General features: G+C 37.0%; 1 protein-coding gene across 3 annotated transcripts in view; it reads left to right on the forward strand.

Moving 5' to 3' along the window:
* AK5 (adenylate kinase 5) overlaps window positions 1-20,570 on the forward strand; it is a 304,302-nt gene that overhangs the window by 52,924 nt on the left and 230,808 nt on the right. For all 3 annotated transcript variants that reach the window (XM_033225352.1, XM_033225353.1, XM_033225354.1), the window contains exon 6: window positions 10,218-10,409. In XM_033225352.1, coding sequence (XP_033081243.1) covers window positions 10,218-10,409 — 192 coding nt within the window. The remainder of the gene's footprint in view (window positions 1-10,217; window positions 10,410-20,570) is intronic.

Consider the following 20,570-nt stretch of genomic DNA (forward strand, 5'->3'; position numbering starts at 1 on the left):
CCACTTTACCCAGTATGATTTGTTGAAAAAACTGTCCTTTCCCCACTGCATTGCAGAGCCACCCTTGCCATAAAGCAAATGCCCATATATTTGGGCAGTGAATCTGTCTCTAGGTTCTGTCTTCTGTTCCAGTGTTCTACTCGTTTTCCTTACAGCAATACCACACTATCTTTAATAAGTTTTATTGCTTTATTCTTTTTCCTCAAGATTGACTTGAAGATCACCTTGGTTATTCTTGATCTTTCTGCATTTCCAAATAAATTTGAATCAGCTTTTCAATTTCTGTATCCCTCCCCAGAAAGCCTGTTGGAATTTAGGGATTACATTGAATCTATAGATCAATTTGGGGGAAAATGACATATTTTATGATATTAAGTGTTCCATCCATGAATATGGCACATGCCTCATTTTAAGTCTTCTTTAATGTCTACCAAGATTAGTATAGTGTTTTTGTACCATCCTTCATTAGATTTTCCCCCTAGGTAATTAAATATTTAAAAAATTTAATATTTTTATTTCAATTTTAAGTTATTTGTTGCTAGTACATAGAAATAAAGTTGATTTTTGTATATTAGCCTTATATGCAGACCATGCTAAATTTGCATATTCTAATAGTTTTAAATTTTTAAATTTTTAGATGTACAATCATATCATATGCAAATAATGACAATCATATTTCTTTCTTTCCAACCGTGTGTTTTATTTCTTTTTCGTGTCTTATTGAACTGTCTAAAATCTCCTTTACAATGTTAACTAGAAGTGCTGATAATGAGCATCTTTGTTTCAGTCCCAATCTCGAAGGGAAGATTTCAACATTTCCCAATTAAGTATGATGCTTGCTATTCATTTTGTGAATTTATTCTTTATCACATGAAAGAAGACCTCTTGAATTCCTGGTTAGATAATAGGTATCATGAATGAATGTTAAATATTACCAAAGCTTTTTCCATACTTATTAATTTATTAAGATTATCACATGATTTTCCCCTTTATTCACTTCATAAATTATAATGCTTGGTTTTTGAAAGGTAAATCAATTTTTCACCCATGGGTTAAATCCAAATTGGTCATGATATGTATAATCCTTTTTACATATTGATGGATTCATTTGCTATATTATTAGAATTTTTGTGTCTATGTTCATGAGTGAGATCAGACTAAAATTTTTTTTTTCCCTCTAATGTTGTTCTCAGGCTTTGGATTATGGTGGCTGCATAAAATGAATTGGAAAGTATTCCCTTTTTTTGGTATTTTACAGAAGGCTTTTGTTAGATTAGTTTCTAGTACATTTCACCAGTGAAACCACTTAGGTCTGGAGTTTTGTTTTTGTGAGAGTTTTGAATTATGGATTTAATATCTTTCATAAATATAGGACTATTTAGGCTTTCTGTTTATTCTTTTGTCAGTATGGAGAAGTTGAGTTTTTCTAGAAATCTGTTCTTTGTTTTTGAGACAGGGTCTCATTCTGTCACCCAGGCTGGAGTACAGTGGCACCATCATGGCTCACTGCAGCCTTGACTTCCCCAGGCTCAGGTGATCCTCCCACCTTAGCCTCCTGAGTAGGTAGGACTACAGACATGCACTACCATGTCCCACCGAAATCTGTTCATTTTATATAAAATTTCCAAATTGTTTTCATAAAGTTATTCTTAATATCCTCTTTTAGCATGTTAAACTTTATAGGATATTTAGAGATTCATTTATTTTTATTTTCAATATTATTTGTGTCTTTTCTCTTTTTCTTCATAAGTTTTACCAGGGATTATCAATGTTATTAGTCTTTTCAAAGAACCAACCCCTTATCTATAATATGTTTATTTTATATTTTATTAATTTCTATTCTTTATCTTTTCTTCTTTCTACTTTTTAGTAGACCTTATAAGGTCTAAATTTTTCTTTTTTTTTTTTTTTTTACCATTTTTACATGGATAGATCGTTGATTTCAACCTTGCAAATGTTTTAGAATGTCATAATTTTGTTATAATTTAATATAAAATATTATTTTCTGCCATTGTGATTTTTTGACCCAGAAAATATATTAATATTAGTGTTATCATTTAATTTCAATACATGGGGATTTTCTAGCTATATTTTTATTAGTTATTTATTTATATATTTTTATTATTTATGCAGAGCTTATTTCTACTATAGCCGTTGATGATTATATGATTTCAATCATTTCAAACTTGTTGAGGCTTCCTTTATGGCTCAGAATATGCTCAACTTTTATAACAACTTCTCTGTGCGTTTTTAAAGACTTTATCCTCAACTGGGTTGTTGCAGTGTTATAGGTAAATATTGGTTTGTCAATTGTGTGGAAATCTTCTATACGCTTACTGATTTTTTTGCTACTTATTCTATCAGTTGCTCAGAAAGATATATTAAAATTTGCTACTATGATTGTGGATTTGTGACTTTCTCCTTTTAGTTCTGTTCAAGTTCAGCTTTAAATACTTTGAGCTAGTTTACTAGGTCATGCACATTAGAAGTTATTATTTCTTCCTGGATAATTAAACCTTTTATCATAATGACATGGCACTCTTTAGCTCTAGGTAATACTTTTCTCCCTACAGTATACTGCTATGTTTGATATTTGTATAGTTTTACCAGCTTTCTGTTGTTTAGTGTCTTCATGGTATGTTTTTTCATCCTTTTACCTTTAGCTTTTTTGTGTCTTAAAAGTGTACTGCTATATTGAACACCTCTGAGGCCCCACCTCATAACCTCTGAGTCCATCTTCTACTTGGCCATTTTTGCTGTGACTAGCTTTGTGCCAGTGTAGTGTGCAGTAACTCAAGGTGTATGTTTGGCTTTCTGCCCTGAGGCACTCCTGCACAGGAGAACCCAGCCTAACACACTCTTACGAGCAGCAGGTAGTTGAGTTTTATTTTTGTTTTTATCCAGTCCATATTTTTTAATTAAAATATTTATTCTGTTCAAATTTAGTGTAATTACTTATATACTTGGGTTTAATTCCAGTATTTTACAGTTTACCTTCTATTTGTTCCACTTGTTTTGTGTTTCTTCTCTCCTTTCTTATGTTTTTTGAGTTAAACAATTTTTGTTTTTTAATTCCCCCCCCCCCACCCGTGCTAGTTAATTATATCTTATGTGACTGACAGCTTTTTTAGTGGTTATTCTAGAGCAGGGGTCAGCAAACTATGGCCCATGTACCAAGTCCTACTGGTTGCCTGTCCTTGTAAATAAGTTTTATTGGAACACAGCCATGCCCATTATTTTGCCTATTGTCTGTGCTACTTGCACGCTACAAGACCATATGGTCTGCAAAGCCTGAAATATTTGCCATCTGGTCCTTTACAGAAAGAGTTTACCCACTCCTGTTCTAGAAATTATGGCATATTATCATTAACTTATTAATGTCTCATAGAAATCAGTACTTTTACAGTGGTGAAAGTACCCTTCCTGAACAAGTAAAAGACTTTAGAACAGTTGAACTTCATTTACCTGCCTCATGACTTATGTGCTGTCTTTATTTGTAAATACCACAAGATACTTTTACTATTCTTTTATAAGGTTAATATTTATTTAGGTTTACCTACATATTTACCATTTTCATTGCCCTTCATTCATTCTTCTGGGCCAAGTTTCTATCCTGGATCATTTTTCTTCTAGCTAAAGAATACTCTTTGATGTTTTAATTACTCTAGAATTTCTGATGACAAATTCTCTCAGTTTTCATTTGTTTGGAAATGCTGTATTTAGTCTTCAGTTTTGAAAGATTTTTTTTTTTTTTTTTTTGCTGGATATAGAGATGTAGGTTGGCAGTTATTAAACATCAACAGTTTAAAGAAATCATGTCATTGTTTTCTGACTTTCATTGTTTCTTTTGAAAATTTAGCTGTCAGTCTGATTGTTGCTTCTCTGAAAATAATCTCTCATTTCTTTTTTGGCTGCTTTAAAGATTTTTTGGTCTCTCTAGGTTTTCAGTTTTACTATAATGTGCTTAGGTTTGAGTTTTCCGTTTATTATTGTTGGTTTTTATACTGCTTCTTGGATCTAGGATTTGATGACTTTTGTCAGTTTGGAAAATTCTTAGGTTTTATATTTTCAAATATTGCTTCTTCATTTTCTCTTTTTCTAGAAAGAAAACAGGTGTCTCTTTTGCTCCTTTCCATATTTTTTCTTTTTTCTTTTTTTTTTTTTTTTTTTTGAGACGGAGTCTCGCTCTGTCGCCCGGGCTGGAGTGCAGTGGCCGGATCTCAGCTCACTGCAAGCTCCGCATCCCGGGTTTACGCCATTCTCCTGCCTCAGCCTCCCGAGTAGCTGGGACTACAGGCGCCTGCCACCTCGCCCGGCTAGTTTTTTGTATTTTTTAGTAGAGACGGGTTTCACCGTGTTAGCCAGGATGGTCTCGATCTCCTGACCTCGTGATCTGCCCATCTCGGCCTCCCAAAGTGCTGGGATTACAGGCTTGAGCCACCGCGCCCGGCCCCTTTCCATATTTTTTCTACCTTTTTCTTCTTTTGCTTCATTCTGGATTATTTTCTTCTGACTTGTCCTTTTTGTTCTCTTTTCGTTTGTCTCTGTTAAACACATTCAATCCCCTTAATACAATAAAAGTTTGAGGGTATCCTAAATGAAATTTAATTATCTGAGGGTGGTTCACACATACTCTTGATAGTATACCATTTTGGAGTTCCAGCAAAAGCCTAGGGGTGGGGTTTGATGTGGTTACTTTCTAGAGCCTCTTACCCTAGGTGGGCCCCATATACCACTTTTTGTCCCCTAACCCTGTGATCTGTTGAAAGCTCTGCCCAGAAATTATCTCCATGTTAAATGATAGTGAAGTCCAGTTGTCTGTCTTTTTTCCTTTTTTAGAACGTTTTTGTTTCAACTGTGATTTTCTCTTTTCTTTAGTACTTTACTTTCCGGTTTCTGACAGTTTAGCTGATCTGAATTACGGAGTCTAGACCCTCTAACACTTCTTCATAAAGAATAGGACGGTCAAAAGTACTGACAGTTAAGAACAAGGAGCATTAAAATGAGCTCACTTTGCGGTCTGACACAATGAATATGTCTTTGCTTATACAAAGGCAGTCACAGGTTCTTTTTAACAGAACAGTCATTCAAGTAAAGGCTTTAAAAATGAACAGAGGAAGATTGAGTTGCCTGGGTAATGAAAGAAGAAAAAAGACTGACTTTGTTGATTCTACAGGAGAAACAATATCAACAATTTGAAAGTTCACTTCCGTGTAGACAAAAGTGATGCCTCACTTTTTGGTTTTGTTGTTGTTTTGTAATTTATTTATTCACTCATTCAATCAGCACATGTTTTTTGAGAACATACACTAAGGAAAAGGATGCCAAGGATCCTATGACCACTATTTTGTTTGCTAATACTTCTCAACATTTCACAGTGAATTTCTTTAAAACTTTCAGGGTCTTCACATCTTTTAAAATAGAATGATGTCTGCTACTAAAGTTTGGGGAAAACATGACAGTTTAAGTATAATTTCCCTTTAAAATGGAGCACTATTGGAGAACATGAGGCCGTAATACATGGTTCTATGCAGGGGTTACAAGGAATCCCATGAGCGTGCTTATGGCTGAGGTGGAGCAGTCAGCTGATTATGCCTACCTGCTGTGGTGATCTTGGCTATTTTGTATTTTAATTTTTTTAATTCCCAGTCGTATAATATTTATCTATTTATCCAGGCTTTAAAACGGTAGAAATTTACTTCTCATAGTTCTGGAGGCTAGGAAGTGCAAGATCAAGGCACTGGCATATTTGGTGTCTAGTGAGGGCCTGCTTCCTGGTTCATAGTGGTCTTATCTCTGTGCACTCACATGGTGAAAGGGACAGGGAATCTCTGGTTTCTGTCTTACAAGGGCACCAATCCCATTCATGCTTTTTATTTATTTGTGTATTCATTGTATGTTTTTTGGTTTGAGGTTACCATGAGGCTTGCAAATACTGTCTTTTAACCCTTTATTTATTTATTTATTGAGACAGAGTCTCACTCTGTTGCCAAGCTGAAGTGCAGTAGCGTGATCTCATCTCACTGCAGCCTCCACCTCTCGGGTTCAAGTGATTCTCCTGTCTCAGCCTCCCGAGTAGCTGGCACTACACGCACGCGCCACCACGCCCAGCTAATTTTTGTATTTTTAGTAGAGACAAGGTTTCACCATGTTGGTCAAGACGGTCTTGATCTCTTAACTTCATTATCTGCCCGCCTCAGCCTCCCAAAGTGATAGGATTGCAGGCGTGAGCCACTGCACCCGGCCCTAGCCCAATTTTAATCTGATAACAGCGCTGTTTGCATAAACAAACAAGCAAGTAAAAAGACAACTAATAAAAACTCTATGCCTTAACTTCATCCCCCCATTTTTAAACTTTTTTGTTGTTTTTATTTATATCTTATGTCTTGTAAAGTTGTCATTATTTTTGACTGGTGCATCATTTAGTCTTTCTACTTAGGATTAGAGTAGCTTACACACCACAGCTACAGTATTATAATATTCTGTGTTATTTTTGTGTGCATACTTACTATTGCCAGTGAGTTTTGTACCTTCATATGATTTCTTATTACTCATTAACTAACTTTTCTTTCTGGTTGAAGTACTCCCTTTAGCATTTCTTGTAGGACAGGTCTGGTGTTGATGATATCCCTCAGTTTTTGTTTGCCTGGGAAAATTTTTATTTCTCCATCATGTTTGAAGGATATTTTTGCTGGATATGCTATTCCAGGGTAATGGTATTTTTTTCCTTTAGCACTTTAAATATGTCATGCTACTCTCTCCTGGCTTGTAAGGTTTCCACTGAACTAGTCATAAGGCATTAATTTATACCGAGGAAAGACGGCAAATTAATCACAGTTATAACATTCAATAGCTTAGTAGATTCAAGGTCATCTTTTTCAGACCTGAAGTTCCATTTATTGATCAAAAATCTTATATATCCCACTTAATTTTTCTGTAAACCTAAAACTGCTTGGAAAAAGTCTAACTAAAAACATACATAAACAAAATGCAATTTTATTCAAAGTATTAAAAACCACACAAATTTCAAGCTGTCGCTAGTATTTCAAAAGCAAATACCTGTAGTAAAAGACAGACTATAGTGATGATTGTAATCGTTGTAGTAATCGCACACGTGTAGAAGGCTATCCATGGCCTTACTGTGTCAAGGAAAGAGAAGCACTTACATTAACAGACTAAAACAAACACAAACTGTATTAAAGTAAAACATTTCAGTGCGAAATGCAAAAAATGTAAAAATGCAAGAAGTTTTTATCTGCATTCAATGCTGAGTTAGTTTTTTCTTATGTTTTAATACACGTTATCACCAAACCAAGCACAATATATCGTTTTGTCAACAAAATTCTTATGTAATTTATTTAAAGTAAAATTTAAATTATATCTTTTATTATAGTGGCTAAAGCTGGATGTTACTGATAATTATGTTTATGAATTTTATAACATAATATTTGATAAAAATAAAAGCTTTAACTTCACGTAATCTCTTTATGATATATCACACAAATATTACAAGTGATTTTCTAATTTTTTAAGGTTTCTCAAAAATGATTTGCGTGTTTTTTAAAAATTGGGAAATACTAACTTCTGAGTTAGGAGTTTATTCCTTACTTTACAGTTGGGAAACCTGAGGTTCAAAGGGGTTGAACAGTTTGCACAAGGACAAACAACTAATAGAAGGCAGATTCTAGATTCAAACCCAGGATTGTCTGATTCTACAATCCATGCTCCTAATCACCTTTCCTAGCATATTCCTGTGCTTACACAGTGGCAGTGAGAATTGGAAGACGAGATGTCTGAACAATGTTTTTTTGGTTTTTTTTTTTTGAGACAGAGTCTTGCTCTTGCCGCCCAGGCTTGAGTGCAATGGCACGATCTCAGTTCACTGCAACCTCTGCTTCCCGGGTTCAAGTGAATCTCCTGCCTCAGTCTCCTGAGTAGCTGGGACTACAGGCACACACCACCACACCCAGCTAATTTTTGTATTTTTAGTAGAGATGGGGTTTCACCATTTTGGCCAGGCTGGTCTCGAACTCCTGACCTCACGATCTGCCTGCCTTGGCCTCCCAAAGTGCTGGGATTACAGGCATGAACCAACGCACCTGGTCATTTGAACAATTTTTTAAAGACAAAATCAATAGGCAGCAGTGATAACTTGGATAGACAGAAGTTTTGATGAGTAAGGGTTAGAATTGATACTAAGACTTCCAGCTAAGAGATTTAAGACAGGAGTGTTGCTACAGTAAAAATAAATAAGATGAGATTTTATTTAGGTGGGAAGTTGCTGAAATTAATTTTTGCCGAGTCACAGGTAACATTCAGACATAAATAGAGCTGTCACATAGACATTTGACAATATAGGACTGGGGTGCTATTGAAAGTCAGTGCTGACAGTGGAGATTTGAACTTTATCAGCTAAAGGTAGTGGCTGAAACCAAAACAGTAGAAGGACACGGAAAGAATGAGAACTTGGAGAGGGAGAAGAGTATGATCTAAGCCTTGGAAAACACCCCCACTTCAGGGATCTGAGGAGGAGCAAATGTGAGCAGAAGACAAAACAACAAAATAAAAAATAAGAAGTTAAAGGAGAACCAGAGCCACATAGAATTATGAAAACTAAGAGATAGTAACTGTGGCTAAAATGTATTGAGCACCTGGCATGAAGCATACATGCTGTGTATTTTATATTATTTAATCTTCATAATAACTCAAGGAGGCAGGTTCATGTATCTCTATTACAGATAAGGACATAGAGGTTTAGCAAGATTAAATTATGTGCCTATCGTTCAGCTGGTAAGTCCTGGGGCAAAAAAAACTGGAATCCATGTCTCCCAGCCTCCCACCTCCAGAGTGCACAAAGCAAACCACTGTGATATGGGAAAAAAATCATTAAAATTACAATGGTAGAATCCCATCCTTTAAAAATTGTATTTTTATATATATTTTACAATGTGCATTCTGTACTAGTATAGTAATACATGCATATCATATGTACATGCATAATTAGTAAATTAATAAGTAATTGGGGTATATGCTTAAAACATTTACTAATGTGAAGATGCCGTAAAACACTTTGGAGATTATTGCTTCAAACCACTATGCAAACTGTCTTTTTGCCATCTCCCATTCTCAGTTATAAGCTGCATTCACCTCATATAGTCATGTTATGTTTTAAATGCAATGCTAGTTCTAATTTAGTTACATAGAAACTTTTTACTTCATAGGTTCTTTTCATGCCACTCCTCAGTATTTTCTGAAATTTATGAAGACCTTTGGGCCTTTCAGTACTTTGTGATAGTGAAAGGGACAGAGGCCTTAGACTAAACAGACTTGAGTTCAAATATTAACTTTTACTTTACTGACCATGTTTTCTCAGACAAGTACTTTAATTTCTCAGAACCTCAGTTTGCTCATCTATGAAATGGAGATAACATTTACCTTGCAGATTGTTGTAAAATTTAGCAATATCTTTTTTTTTTTTTTTTGAGACGGAGTCTTGCTCTGTTGCCCAGGCTAGAGTGCAATGACACGATCTCGGCTCACTGCAACCTCTGCCTCCCAGGTTCAAGTGATTCTCCTGCCTCAGCCTCCTGAGTAGCTGGGATTACAGGTGCGCACCACCATGCCTGGCTAATTTTTTTGTATTTTTAGTAGAGATGATTTCACCATGTTGGTCAACCTGGTATCAAACACCTGACCTCGTGATCCACCCACCTCGGCCTCCCAAAGTGCTGGGATTATAGGCATGAGCCACCACGCCCGGCCAGCAATATCTTAAGGAAATAGCATTGGGCCTGGCATACAGTAGATAATTTTTAAATGGTACCAAATAGTAATCATAGCAATAGTACTTATTTACTGTAGAGAACACCTGTGGCCCAGTAGTTCCTCCCCTCTAAAATCAAGTCACATATACAATATTTTTAGCAAAGTTTGGCTGAGACCGTTCTTAATTCAACTTGGAAACTTATTTGAGCATGTATAAAAAGTGTTGGCTACTGCATATGGCCACATGAGTTAGGGAATGCTGTTTACATGGAGTGCAGTGGGAAAGGCTGCTCCTGGCCTTGGGTAGAGCAGCAGCCCTGGAAATATACTGGCAAAAACATACAGGGCCAGATATATGGCAGCCTCCATAGAACAACAGGAAATGGATGCGGCTGCCCACATGCATTGGTTGGTATGTTGAATACTTCTCTGTTTGTTGATGCTCTCCACAGATCTGTACCCCCGACTTGGTGGTATTCCTGGCTTGTGCTAATCAGAGACTCAAAGAAAGATTACTGAAGCGTGCAGAACAGCAGGGCCGACCAGACGACAATGTAAAAGCTACCCAAAGGAGACTAATGAACTTCAAGCAGAATGCTGCTCCATTGGTTAAATACTTCCAGGAAAAGGGGCTCATCATGACAGTAAGTTAGCTCAAGTTTTACAAGTCCAATACAAGAGTGCTCTTTCAGATCTCTCATTAACCTATGTTCTCATGTAGAAATCCTCTATACCTTAAAAAGTGGCTTTTTGGGAGTACAGAACCAATGGGGAAAAAATGTATCATTTTGACCTGATTTGCCTTTTTAAGCCATAATGTTTTTTTTAAAACGTTCATTTTAATTTAATTGATTTTTATGAAAGAAGATAAATTTTAACCTTGGCCAAAATTCTTTAGTCCTCAAGTAGAAAAATGTTTTAAACTAACTGTCTGGGTGATTGTAAGCAATATTTGTCCAGTCTCTCCACTCTTCTGTCTGTCTTTGGAAGCCTAACAAAATTGATAGACCACACAGTTGATGTGGGGTGATGATAGATTTAAGCGTTGTTTGTCATAATGTACTACATAAAGAAATAAGATTCTGACTTCACAGAAAAAGTTTCCTAAGGGTTTGACTTGTCATAAAGAAGTGATAATGTGTCAAAATGGGAGGTAGTCACCCTTCTGCTCCTTTGATGTAATGCAAATATTAATGTTTTCCTAAAATTTTAGTTTGTTTTGTGGCTGATGATATTCAATGTGCCAATGAAAGATGACACTGAATCATTAGTTTGTACAGTTTATAGAATCTAGAACATTAGAGGTGAAGGTTCAGCTAAATTTATGATCATCACAACATCAGATTCCAGTATGAAAGTGTAGAGGAGACAAAGAGGATAATGGGTCATCTGAAGAAAGCACTTTATGCAAGAAGACACTAAAACCACAGCAGCTCCTTGACAGCTGGATGGTGGCAGACCTTGGCAGAATCCTCCTCTCAGCCCTTGGACCCGGGCCAGTGGACCAAAGAGTTTTGTCTAGTTGGGTTACAAGCTTCTGTAGAGAATGTAATCAAAGCGATCCATGCCCATTGCAATAAAAAGCCCAAAAAGACTTTTTTTTCCACAAATTTTAGGTAAACCAGCTGAAGCCCATCCAGAGAGCTCCTGTGATCTTAACATTTCTGGGTTAAAACTCTCTTCATTAGACTAGGATGCCCTCGGGCCTGAAAGAGACAGACATGACATTTGAAAAATAATTTCTTTGCAATCTTTTTAGCACCATAAAGAAATATTCAACATGATTTGCTCTTTGAGTCAAAGTTGTCGTGTTGCAGAATTGTAAATCTGATCTGGAAATTGTTCACAATGCCAGGGTTCATATTTTGATTTAAAGCAGGCATTGAGTAATTGAAAAGATTTGGGAAAATCAGGGTGGATGCTTCTGTGGCTATGTTTTGTTGGGGTTGTTTTTTTTTTTTTTTTTTGTCTTGTTTTTTTGAGATGGAGTCTTGCTCTGTCGTCCGGGCGGAAGTGCAATGGCACGATCTCGGCTTACTGCAACCTCCATCTCCCGGGTTCAAGCGATTCTCCTGACTCAGCCTCCCAAGTAGGTGGGATTACGGATGCCCGGCTAATTTTTTGTATTTTTAGTAGAGACAGGGTTTCACCATGTTGGCCAGGCTGGTCTCGAACTCCTGACCTCATGATCTGCCCACCTTGGCCTCCCAAAGTGCTAGGATTATAGGCTGTTGTTCGTTTTTCTCACCAGTTACCAACACTGACTTCCACATTGTATCATAAAAAAAGAAATTTGCCCTACAAACCAAACCCCAACTGTAAGGTGCAAGGCCAGATTTAATTGATATTTGCAAAGCTCAAAGGTGTTACCAGAGTGTCTCTGATTACTCCCTGCTTGTCACATTCGTCATCACAAGCAGAGCAGATTTCTCAAATGAATGCGGAGTGGAGATTGTTAATTTACTAATATTTTGCATGGAGGTGAAATGCCATTGCCTCTAATTGAAGGAGTCAATAACAATGTGGATGACAGCCTGTAACCTCACTGCTAAAACCAAATGAGCTTTAAGATAAATGCTTCTAATTACTGAGATAAAACTTGCCTAGTAAAGTCACCTTTTGGAAAGCAATGAACGCAAACACAGGCTAAGCTCTGGGGAATATAATTTGAAAAAATTGTCTGACAAAGAAGCAAAACACGTGTCCTCTTTTAGAACCTGGATCATAGATTACTGCTGGAATTAAAATATATTTGGTGACACTTCTGCTTTTAAAGATGAGCTAAATAATAAAAATGATCATTTATATTAATAATAAGCATGTTAAGATTTTAATAAAAATCTGGGGATTAATAGACAAAACCCAAGTATTTCCTTTTCTCTGTAGTTTTTTTTTTTTTTCCCTTTTCTCCTACCTGCTCCTCCTAATTCATTCATTTACTCATTCAGTAAATATTTACTGAAAACCAGGATACTCTGCTAGGGAATAGGGATGCAGAGCTAAGTAAACAAAGGGTAAGGATCTTTATTTTGACACTGACATATTGCAGGCACCTAGAACAGTACCTGCTCACTATATAGTAAGCTTCAGGAAATGAACAGAGCTTGCAGCATGTGAAGAAAGAGATTAAACAATCAGTTATTAAGTGTGATGACTTGAGTTATTATGTGTGATAATTGTGATGAATTATTAAGTGCAAAAATGTGCAGGGTGTCCTCACACTTGTCATGCACTGTTTTAGGGATTGGAATTCCCTGTGGTGAATAGAACAGACTGTCTCCACACTCCAATAGCATTAATCACTTATCTCTGCACAGAGTTCTTAAGGGCCACAGAGACCATGTCCTTGTTTAGTACAGTTGAGAAACTTCATGTTGGTACTCCTCTTCTCTGGGGGTTTGGTGTCTGAATCCTGTCACTTGGAATCTCAGTTCCATTGCCATTTAATAATTTCATGATCCCCTACAAGGTACTAGCCTCTAGGACTTGATCTCTCTATCTGTAAATTGGAGGCAGTGTTACCTACCTCATAATATTGTTGTGTGGGTGAAATGAGAGAATATACATAACATGGTAGATGATGGTAATGCAGAGGGCGTGTTTTAAGATGCTCCATGCAGCCGCTTTGCCTGATTCAGATTCCAGCTGCACCACCTACCACCTGTGTGACTTCCTGCAGGTTACTTATCCGCTCTGCAACTCATATGCCTTACCTGTAAAACAGGTATAGTCATCAATCCTACCTCAGCGTGATTGTGAGGATTAAATGGATGTCAAGAGCTTAAAATGGTGCCTAGAATGTTGTAAGCGTAAATGACATGATTGATAGTCTTGTGTAGTTTTTATATTTCTTCTTCTCTCTTCTTTCCCCAACAAATGCTCATCTTTTAGAACCTACAGTAACCACTAGCAATTCTTTGCTCTTTGAGGGAACTCTGTTGCCTTTTCTTCAATGCATAGGTTATTGAAGAAATCCAAAATGAATAGGTTGTAAAAACTTTAGACATAATTCACCTTTTTCTTTAAAGGTGTCTATTAATCAGTTATAAATTTGACTCAGTGTCTTCTTTAGCTTCTATAGTGTCTGTGTAATCAAGCTATATAATGGCAGTGTCTGTATAGTAAGAGACATCATTCCACTCTTTTTTCTTGTTTACTTCATTGACTATATCTGTTGGCAGATTTGACTAGAGAACAAACCCAGTTTGAAGAGAAAACCTAATCAGATTAGCCAAGAAAAACATACTGTTGCTGGAATACTGTATCTTACTGACATAGTTCCCATTACATGAACTTCTTCCTTTTTATTCTTGTATTATACATGTCCATATGCAGTCATGTGTGCAAGTATGAATGAAAATAATATGAAATCATAAGGCTGGTATATTAAAGACTTCTTCATAGAATTTTCTCACACATATTTATGTGTTGTCTTTAACTTACCGTGAGGTCGGATGTAATTCCTCAATACATCTTTCACTGCTTTATGCTTGTAATTAAAGATTAGGAGGCTGTGAGTTCCCAATGTTTGTCAGAAGATTTTTCTGGTAGGTTAGGTATTGCTGGATCAAGGAAAGCTACTTTTAGTATTGCTGAGTAAGCTGTGTCTCTTGACTTTTAGAGCACTTGAACTTGAAACTATATAACTCTTGAATAATAATTTCCCTTTTATAGATTTTTAAAGTTCCAATAAAATGTCTGTTTCATGATCATTTTTAATCTTTCTTGTAAAAGTTTTTATCAACTAGTCTTCATTTCAATCAGTCTCATCAAGTTGGAACACTTTTTTTTCTTTTTTTCAATTTATATTTTTTGTACATGAATAAGTTATTTAGTGGTTATTTCTGAGATTTTAGTAGGCCCATCACCTGAGCAGTATTTACTGTACCCAATGTGTAGTCTTTGATCCCTCATCCCTCTCAGGAACCCTTTTTTAAGAAGCAGAATTAATTAAGACAGGTCAAGTTTTTGTAAGTTTGGTGAACTTTTTAAAAAATATATGCAATTTTGTTTATTTTTAAAGAAAAAGATCTTCTTAAAATGTGCAAAAAGAAAAGTTCAGATGCAATGTATATGTTATTTCTCCAAAATGCATTCAAAACTTTGTGCCATTAAATGTTCTATTCAGCCAGAAAAACATGGAATTCACCAGGGAAATGGATATACACTTATGTGCATTGAACAAATACTACTGAATATTGGTAATAATCATTAAAATCCACATTTAGCTTTAGACTGTGAAGTAAACAAATGGTCATTTTCCTTCTGGACTTTTTGTAGGAGTATAACTTGAAATCAGAGGTAAGCTGTGGTCACAGGATGTATGAAGAGGCCTACTAATTCATACCCAGGTTTACCAACTAAATCTCTTCAGCTGGGAAAGGCAGAGGCCGAAAAAAGGTTAAAATCAGGATTATTTATTGTTCACCAATACCAGGTTTCCTGGGAAGTGGTCGAGGAATGTGAGGAGGGCTACAATGGCATTTAGCAAGGCTGTATAGACCAATGATTCCCTAATGTTATTACTTACTAGGCCAGAAAAAAAAATATTTTTTAAGTAGGGGCAAGATGGCTTTTTAATTTTATAAAGTGAAGGCATTAGAAAAAAACTCCCAATACTTGCCTTATTTTTCTAATTTTGCTGCGGATTGGGAAACACTCATCACAAACCAGCATCAGTATTGGGAAACGAGTGACACAGAGAGCACAGTCCTGTCAAACTACACCATTGTTTATTACCAGACATTGCCCCCGAGTCCCAGATAACCCCATTCACACTACAGTTGCTTCATTTGCCCCATATCACTTCCTTCAAATTTGATAATCCCCGCATTATGCATTTCAGATTTACCACTGAAACTATGCACAGTTGACCCTTGAATAACACAAGGTTTGGGGTGCCAGCCCCCGTGCAATTGAAAATCCACTTGAAACTTTGACTCCCCCCAAACAGAACTACTACTAATAACTTACTGTCAACCAGAGCCTTATCAATAACATAAACAGCTGATTACACATATTTTGTATGTTATACATATTATGTACTGATTCTTACCATAAGGTAAGATACAGAAAAGAAAATATTATTACTTAAGTCATGAGGAAGAGAAAATATATTTATTATTCATTAAGTGGAAATGGATCATCATAAAGTTCTTCATTCTTGTTATCCTCACATTGAGTGCACTGAGGAGGAGGAGGAGGAGGAGGAAGAAGAGGGGTTGGTGCTTCTGTCTCAGAGTGACAGAGGTGGACCAAAGTGGACTACGTTCTTCAAACCCAGGTCGTGAAGGATCCACTGTAATTCCCATCCCATCAGACACTCCTAGCCAAAGGAAAAATAAGTAGGAAGAGTAAAAGTTAGTTTAGAGAGAACTGCTGAATAATTATTTGTTAACTGACTTCACATTTCATAGGAACCAACACTAACATTTAAAGTATAATAGTTCATTTATCCCTAAACTCTCGATGTACAGCCACTGGTTAATTATCACCAACTCCACTTAGCATCACTGCACAGGTGGTGGAAATGGGAAGAAAAATAACCCAAAGGAGAAAAGAATTTTTTTTTGATACAGAGTCTGGCTCTGTTGCCCAGGCTGAAGTGCAGTGGCGTGACCTCAGCTCACTGCAACCTCTGCCTCCCAGGTTCAAGCCATCCTCCCACCTCTGCCTCCCAAGTAGCTGGAATCACAGGTGTATGCCACCATGCCTGCCTAATTTTTTGTATGTTTTATAGAGACAGGGTCTCGCTTTGTTGCTCAGGCTGGTCTCGAACTCCTGAGCTAAAGCAATCCACCCACCTCAGCCTCCCAAAGTGCTGGGATTACAGGCATGAGCCACCACAACCAACCAGGAGAAAAGAAAACTAAACAGCATAAACACTTAACAGCAACCCACCTAAACATAAGAAAAGCAAACAAACGCGTTTGATAACAACTTGCCCAAACAAACCCATTCTCCTAAAATTACTAGGAAGAAAATTCCATTACAGCTTCTCAATAGGTAAGGGGTTGATGCGTTTGTAATGTGTGACATAATGAAGCTGTATTTCCTTGAAGTACCATCACTTACATCCTGTTTGAGCATCCATTGTCATGTAACCAAAAGCTCCCACTAATTCCTATTTGGTGGATTTAGTAACTGAGAAAATAATTGAGGAAGGGTTTTTAAAGGTTAATAAATAGGAAAGGCTGTGGAAGTATTCTGGAAGATATTTATTTAGGTGACAATGATATCTGTATTGACCTGGATATATGCTCCTCTAAATTGCTTCTCAGTTGCCAGAGTGTATTTAGATTAAGTAAACAGTGCCTTCTGGCACAAAACCTGATGCTGATAGAACCTCAGTGAGAGTGCTGAAGCAACATGAGAGATACCGTATCCATTTTTGACTGGAATAAAGAGCAGCTTAAAAGGAATCACATTCTCTGGGCAATAAGCACTTATCAAATCTTACTGTGTGTAGAGCTGCCAAGATGGTGCCGCCCTCAGAAAAGTCCTGTTGCTTCCCTAAGGAGCTTGCCATCTCTGGGGATTACTAGTGTTGCCCACTTAATTTACCTATTTACATACCTATTTGTAATTTTGGTTTTAAAATATCCAGAACTAAATCGAAAAGTGACTCTGATTACTTTCATATACTGTCATTATTGTGGGTTCTAAAACTAAAATGCCATGATCACAATTTCTCTTTCTGATCTTTTGGATGGAAAGGAAAATAAAAGCACAAAGATAAAGCCATTTGCTCACAAAATGGCAACCCGCATATAGCAAAGTATATCATCCACAGTCCTGGGCAGCAAATTCTGCTGGTTCCTGAACAGCATCAAAACAACAGGAAGAACAAGCAGATATCACATTTATAACTCATTCTGGCATTCTGTCTCTGTCATAAGCAACGCCCTGACTCACAATTTTCCATACCCAAAGCTCCCTCACTTCCAGTCGTCTTCACACCCCGTAGGCAGAAAGCAAACCAAATGACTCAGCAAATGCATCTCTCTCTTGAAGTTGGAAACTGCTGCTGATTATATGACAGTCCTACTGTCAGCATCGGATGAGAAGAGCTCTTGCACCAAAAATGCAATATTTTATTGTGATGTTTTGCACAGGTATTAACAGGAAAAATAAGGAAGAACTTTAAAAATGAACAACTTCCTCCCCCAACAGAATGTAAAATATTTTTCTGTTGATTTTATTATTACAGACACTCCTAAAACAGAGTCCAAAGAGCCCCATGAACAATTTTTTAACCAACTGAAGTATAAAGCAAGGCCCTCACATGATAACTATAAAACAAATAATGTGGACAAAATCGAGATAATTCAAGTGAAGACATTTGGAGATTCACATTAAGAAAATTCCGATTCCAAGAACTGTCATTGACAAGTCTGTCTATAAATACTTTAGTGAAGGTCTGTGCTATTTCTATGGACTGTCTTCAACAATACCTTGTCTTTTTAAATTTTTTAAAGCAAAAGAAAACAAATTACTAAATAGTTGGTAGCTAAATATCATGTCATACTAACAACTTCCTAAAACTCCGGTTTCAACCCTACAGGTTCTATATGTGTACACACGCACACACATATTTTTAGCTGGTTGATTCTCCAGGAGACACTCTGTGATCAGAACAATAATGTTGACAATAATGTCAACAAATATTCCAGACTTCAGAGTTAGGTCTTCATTTACTTTGAAATGTTATACTAAGACTTACTGGGAACATGAGTAAGAAAATAATATTTTGGGGCCAGGCGGGGTGGCTCATGCCTGTAATCCCAGCACTTTGGGAGGCAGAGGTGGGTGGATCACGAGGTCAGCAGATCGAGGCCATCCTGGCTAACATGGTGAAACCCCGTCTCTACTAAAAATACAAAAAGTTTGCCAGGCATGGTGGCGGGCGCCTTTAGTCCCAGCTACTCGGGAGGCTGAGGCAGGAGAATGGTGTGAACCTGGGAGACAGAGCTTGCAGTGAGCTGAGATCGCACCACTGCACTCCAGCCTGGGCGACAGAGCGAAACTCTATCAAAAATAAAAAAGAAAATAATATTTTTGGTAATGTCCTTAGACTACATTTTTTTCATGCTTAAGGCCAAACTAATTGGAATTAATCAATATCTTTTAAAGAGAGATTGCACTATAGTTAAAGTAAATGCCCCCCCCCCGCCCAGGCAAATAAAAGAAAAAGAATAAGCATTTAAGGGTTGCCAGTCAGGTAAATACAACAAAATATTATTAATAGATGGTGCCTTAGAAAACAATAGCTAACAGTTCCTGAGTGCTTAATATGTGCCTAGTACTATTCAGAATGTTTCTGTTCTCACTTATAAGTGGGATCTAAACGTTGATTACAATTACCTATATAACAAATTTGCACATGTACCTCTGAACCTAAAATAAACATTAGAAAAAAAACTAAAAAACAAGCCAAAAATGTTTTGCATGTGATAACTCATTATTTCTCACCTAATCTTGTTGGGGCAGATACTATTGTTATCTCCATTTTGTAAATGAGAAAGATGAAAGCACGTGAAAGTGTAGCCTACCAGGATCCCACAGGAGTGGTGGAGTCTCAACCCAGATCACACTGCTGGCCCCAAAGGCTGTTTTGTGATCATTCTGTTGTTCGTTCGTTAAAACGCTTTATCCAGGCCCTTGTCATTTGACAAGCATCTCTATGCAGCTGTAATCTCTTCATTTCTGTTTTTTAGAAAAGAATAAATGGGAAAATTAATTATATTTGGTACATTACATTAAGAAATTTTTAAAGTAATTTTTACTAGGTAATAGATGTAAAACAGTTAAGATAATTCATAAAATTGATTAATCTAAGCACACATTAGAAGCAAAGAAATTATACTACAAATGGCCAATTGTTGGACCTTGTATTTTTGTTTATCTATACTACTATCTCCTTCTTGCTCAGTCCTACAAATCAAACATAAAACCAAGCCTTCAGTTCTGGGACAGGCAAAGCACTGTCCTTGTCTCCCTTAAGCCTTACAGTTCCATTTCCCCATTATGATAGTCCTTTTGTAGTAATTCATTCAAACCATTTTATTGAGGGCCTATGTATTCGTGGCACTGTTTTCATCAGACAACAGTGATCCTCCTTTTATTCAACAGCTATCTGTTGACATGCCTGATCATGACATTTTCCCATATCCAAGGTACCGCAGCAGGCACTGCAAGGAATGCAAAGATGATGTGGAGCCCGATCCTGTCTGCGGGGAGTTTGTGGTGCAGGCACACAGACGATAGAAATATAAATAACTTGAACTCAGCTGGGGAAGGGGTACGTGCCACCACACCAAAGTAATATAACAGGCCAGGAAGAATAAAGGGCAGGGAGTGAGTTCTTCCTGGAAAGATTAGGGAAGGCTCTCCTGGAAACATTGACCCTTGAGAGATGGGGAAGAGTTGGAACCCAGAAATAGGAAAGAAAGCCACGATAAGCAGACACAGGACATGAGTGTAGAACAGAGTACTGAGAATTAGAAACCGGGGGACAGAGGTGATGTCATCAAACTGAGCAAGGCACTGAAGTGCTAGGCTAAGGAGGAAGGGTTTTTCTGTTGGCAAGTGCCAGATTGAAAGGCTTGGAGCATGGGAGTGACACAGCTAGAAATAGTAAGCTGGTAGCTATGTGTGAAACAGTGAATGGAGGAAGCATCTGGAAGGGACGTGACAAGGGTCTGGACTGGGATAGTGATTGAGTGACACAGGTTTTACTTCTCTGTAGGGCAGACCTACAACCATCTGGCACAGATGGCAAACATGGGAGTAATTGAAAAAGTGCT

The sequence above is a fragment of the Trachypithecus francoisi genome, unplaced genomic scaffold (genome assembly GCF_009764315.1).
Source record: "Trachypithecus francoisi isolate TF-2019V2 unplaced genomic scaffold, Tfra_2.0 Lachesis_group12, whole genome shotgun sequence".
NCBI lineage: Eukaryota > Metazoa > Chordata > Mammalia > Primates > Cercopithecidae > Trachypithecus > Trachypithecus francoisi.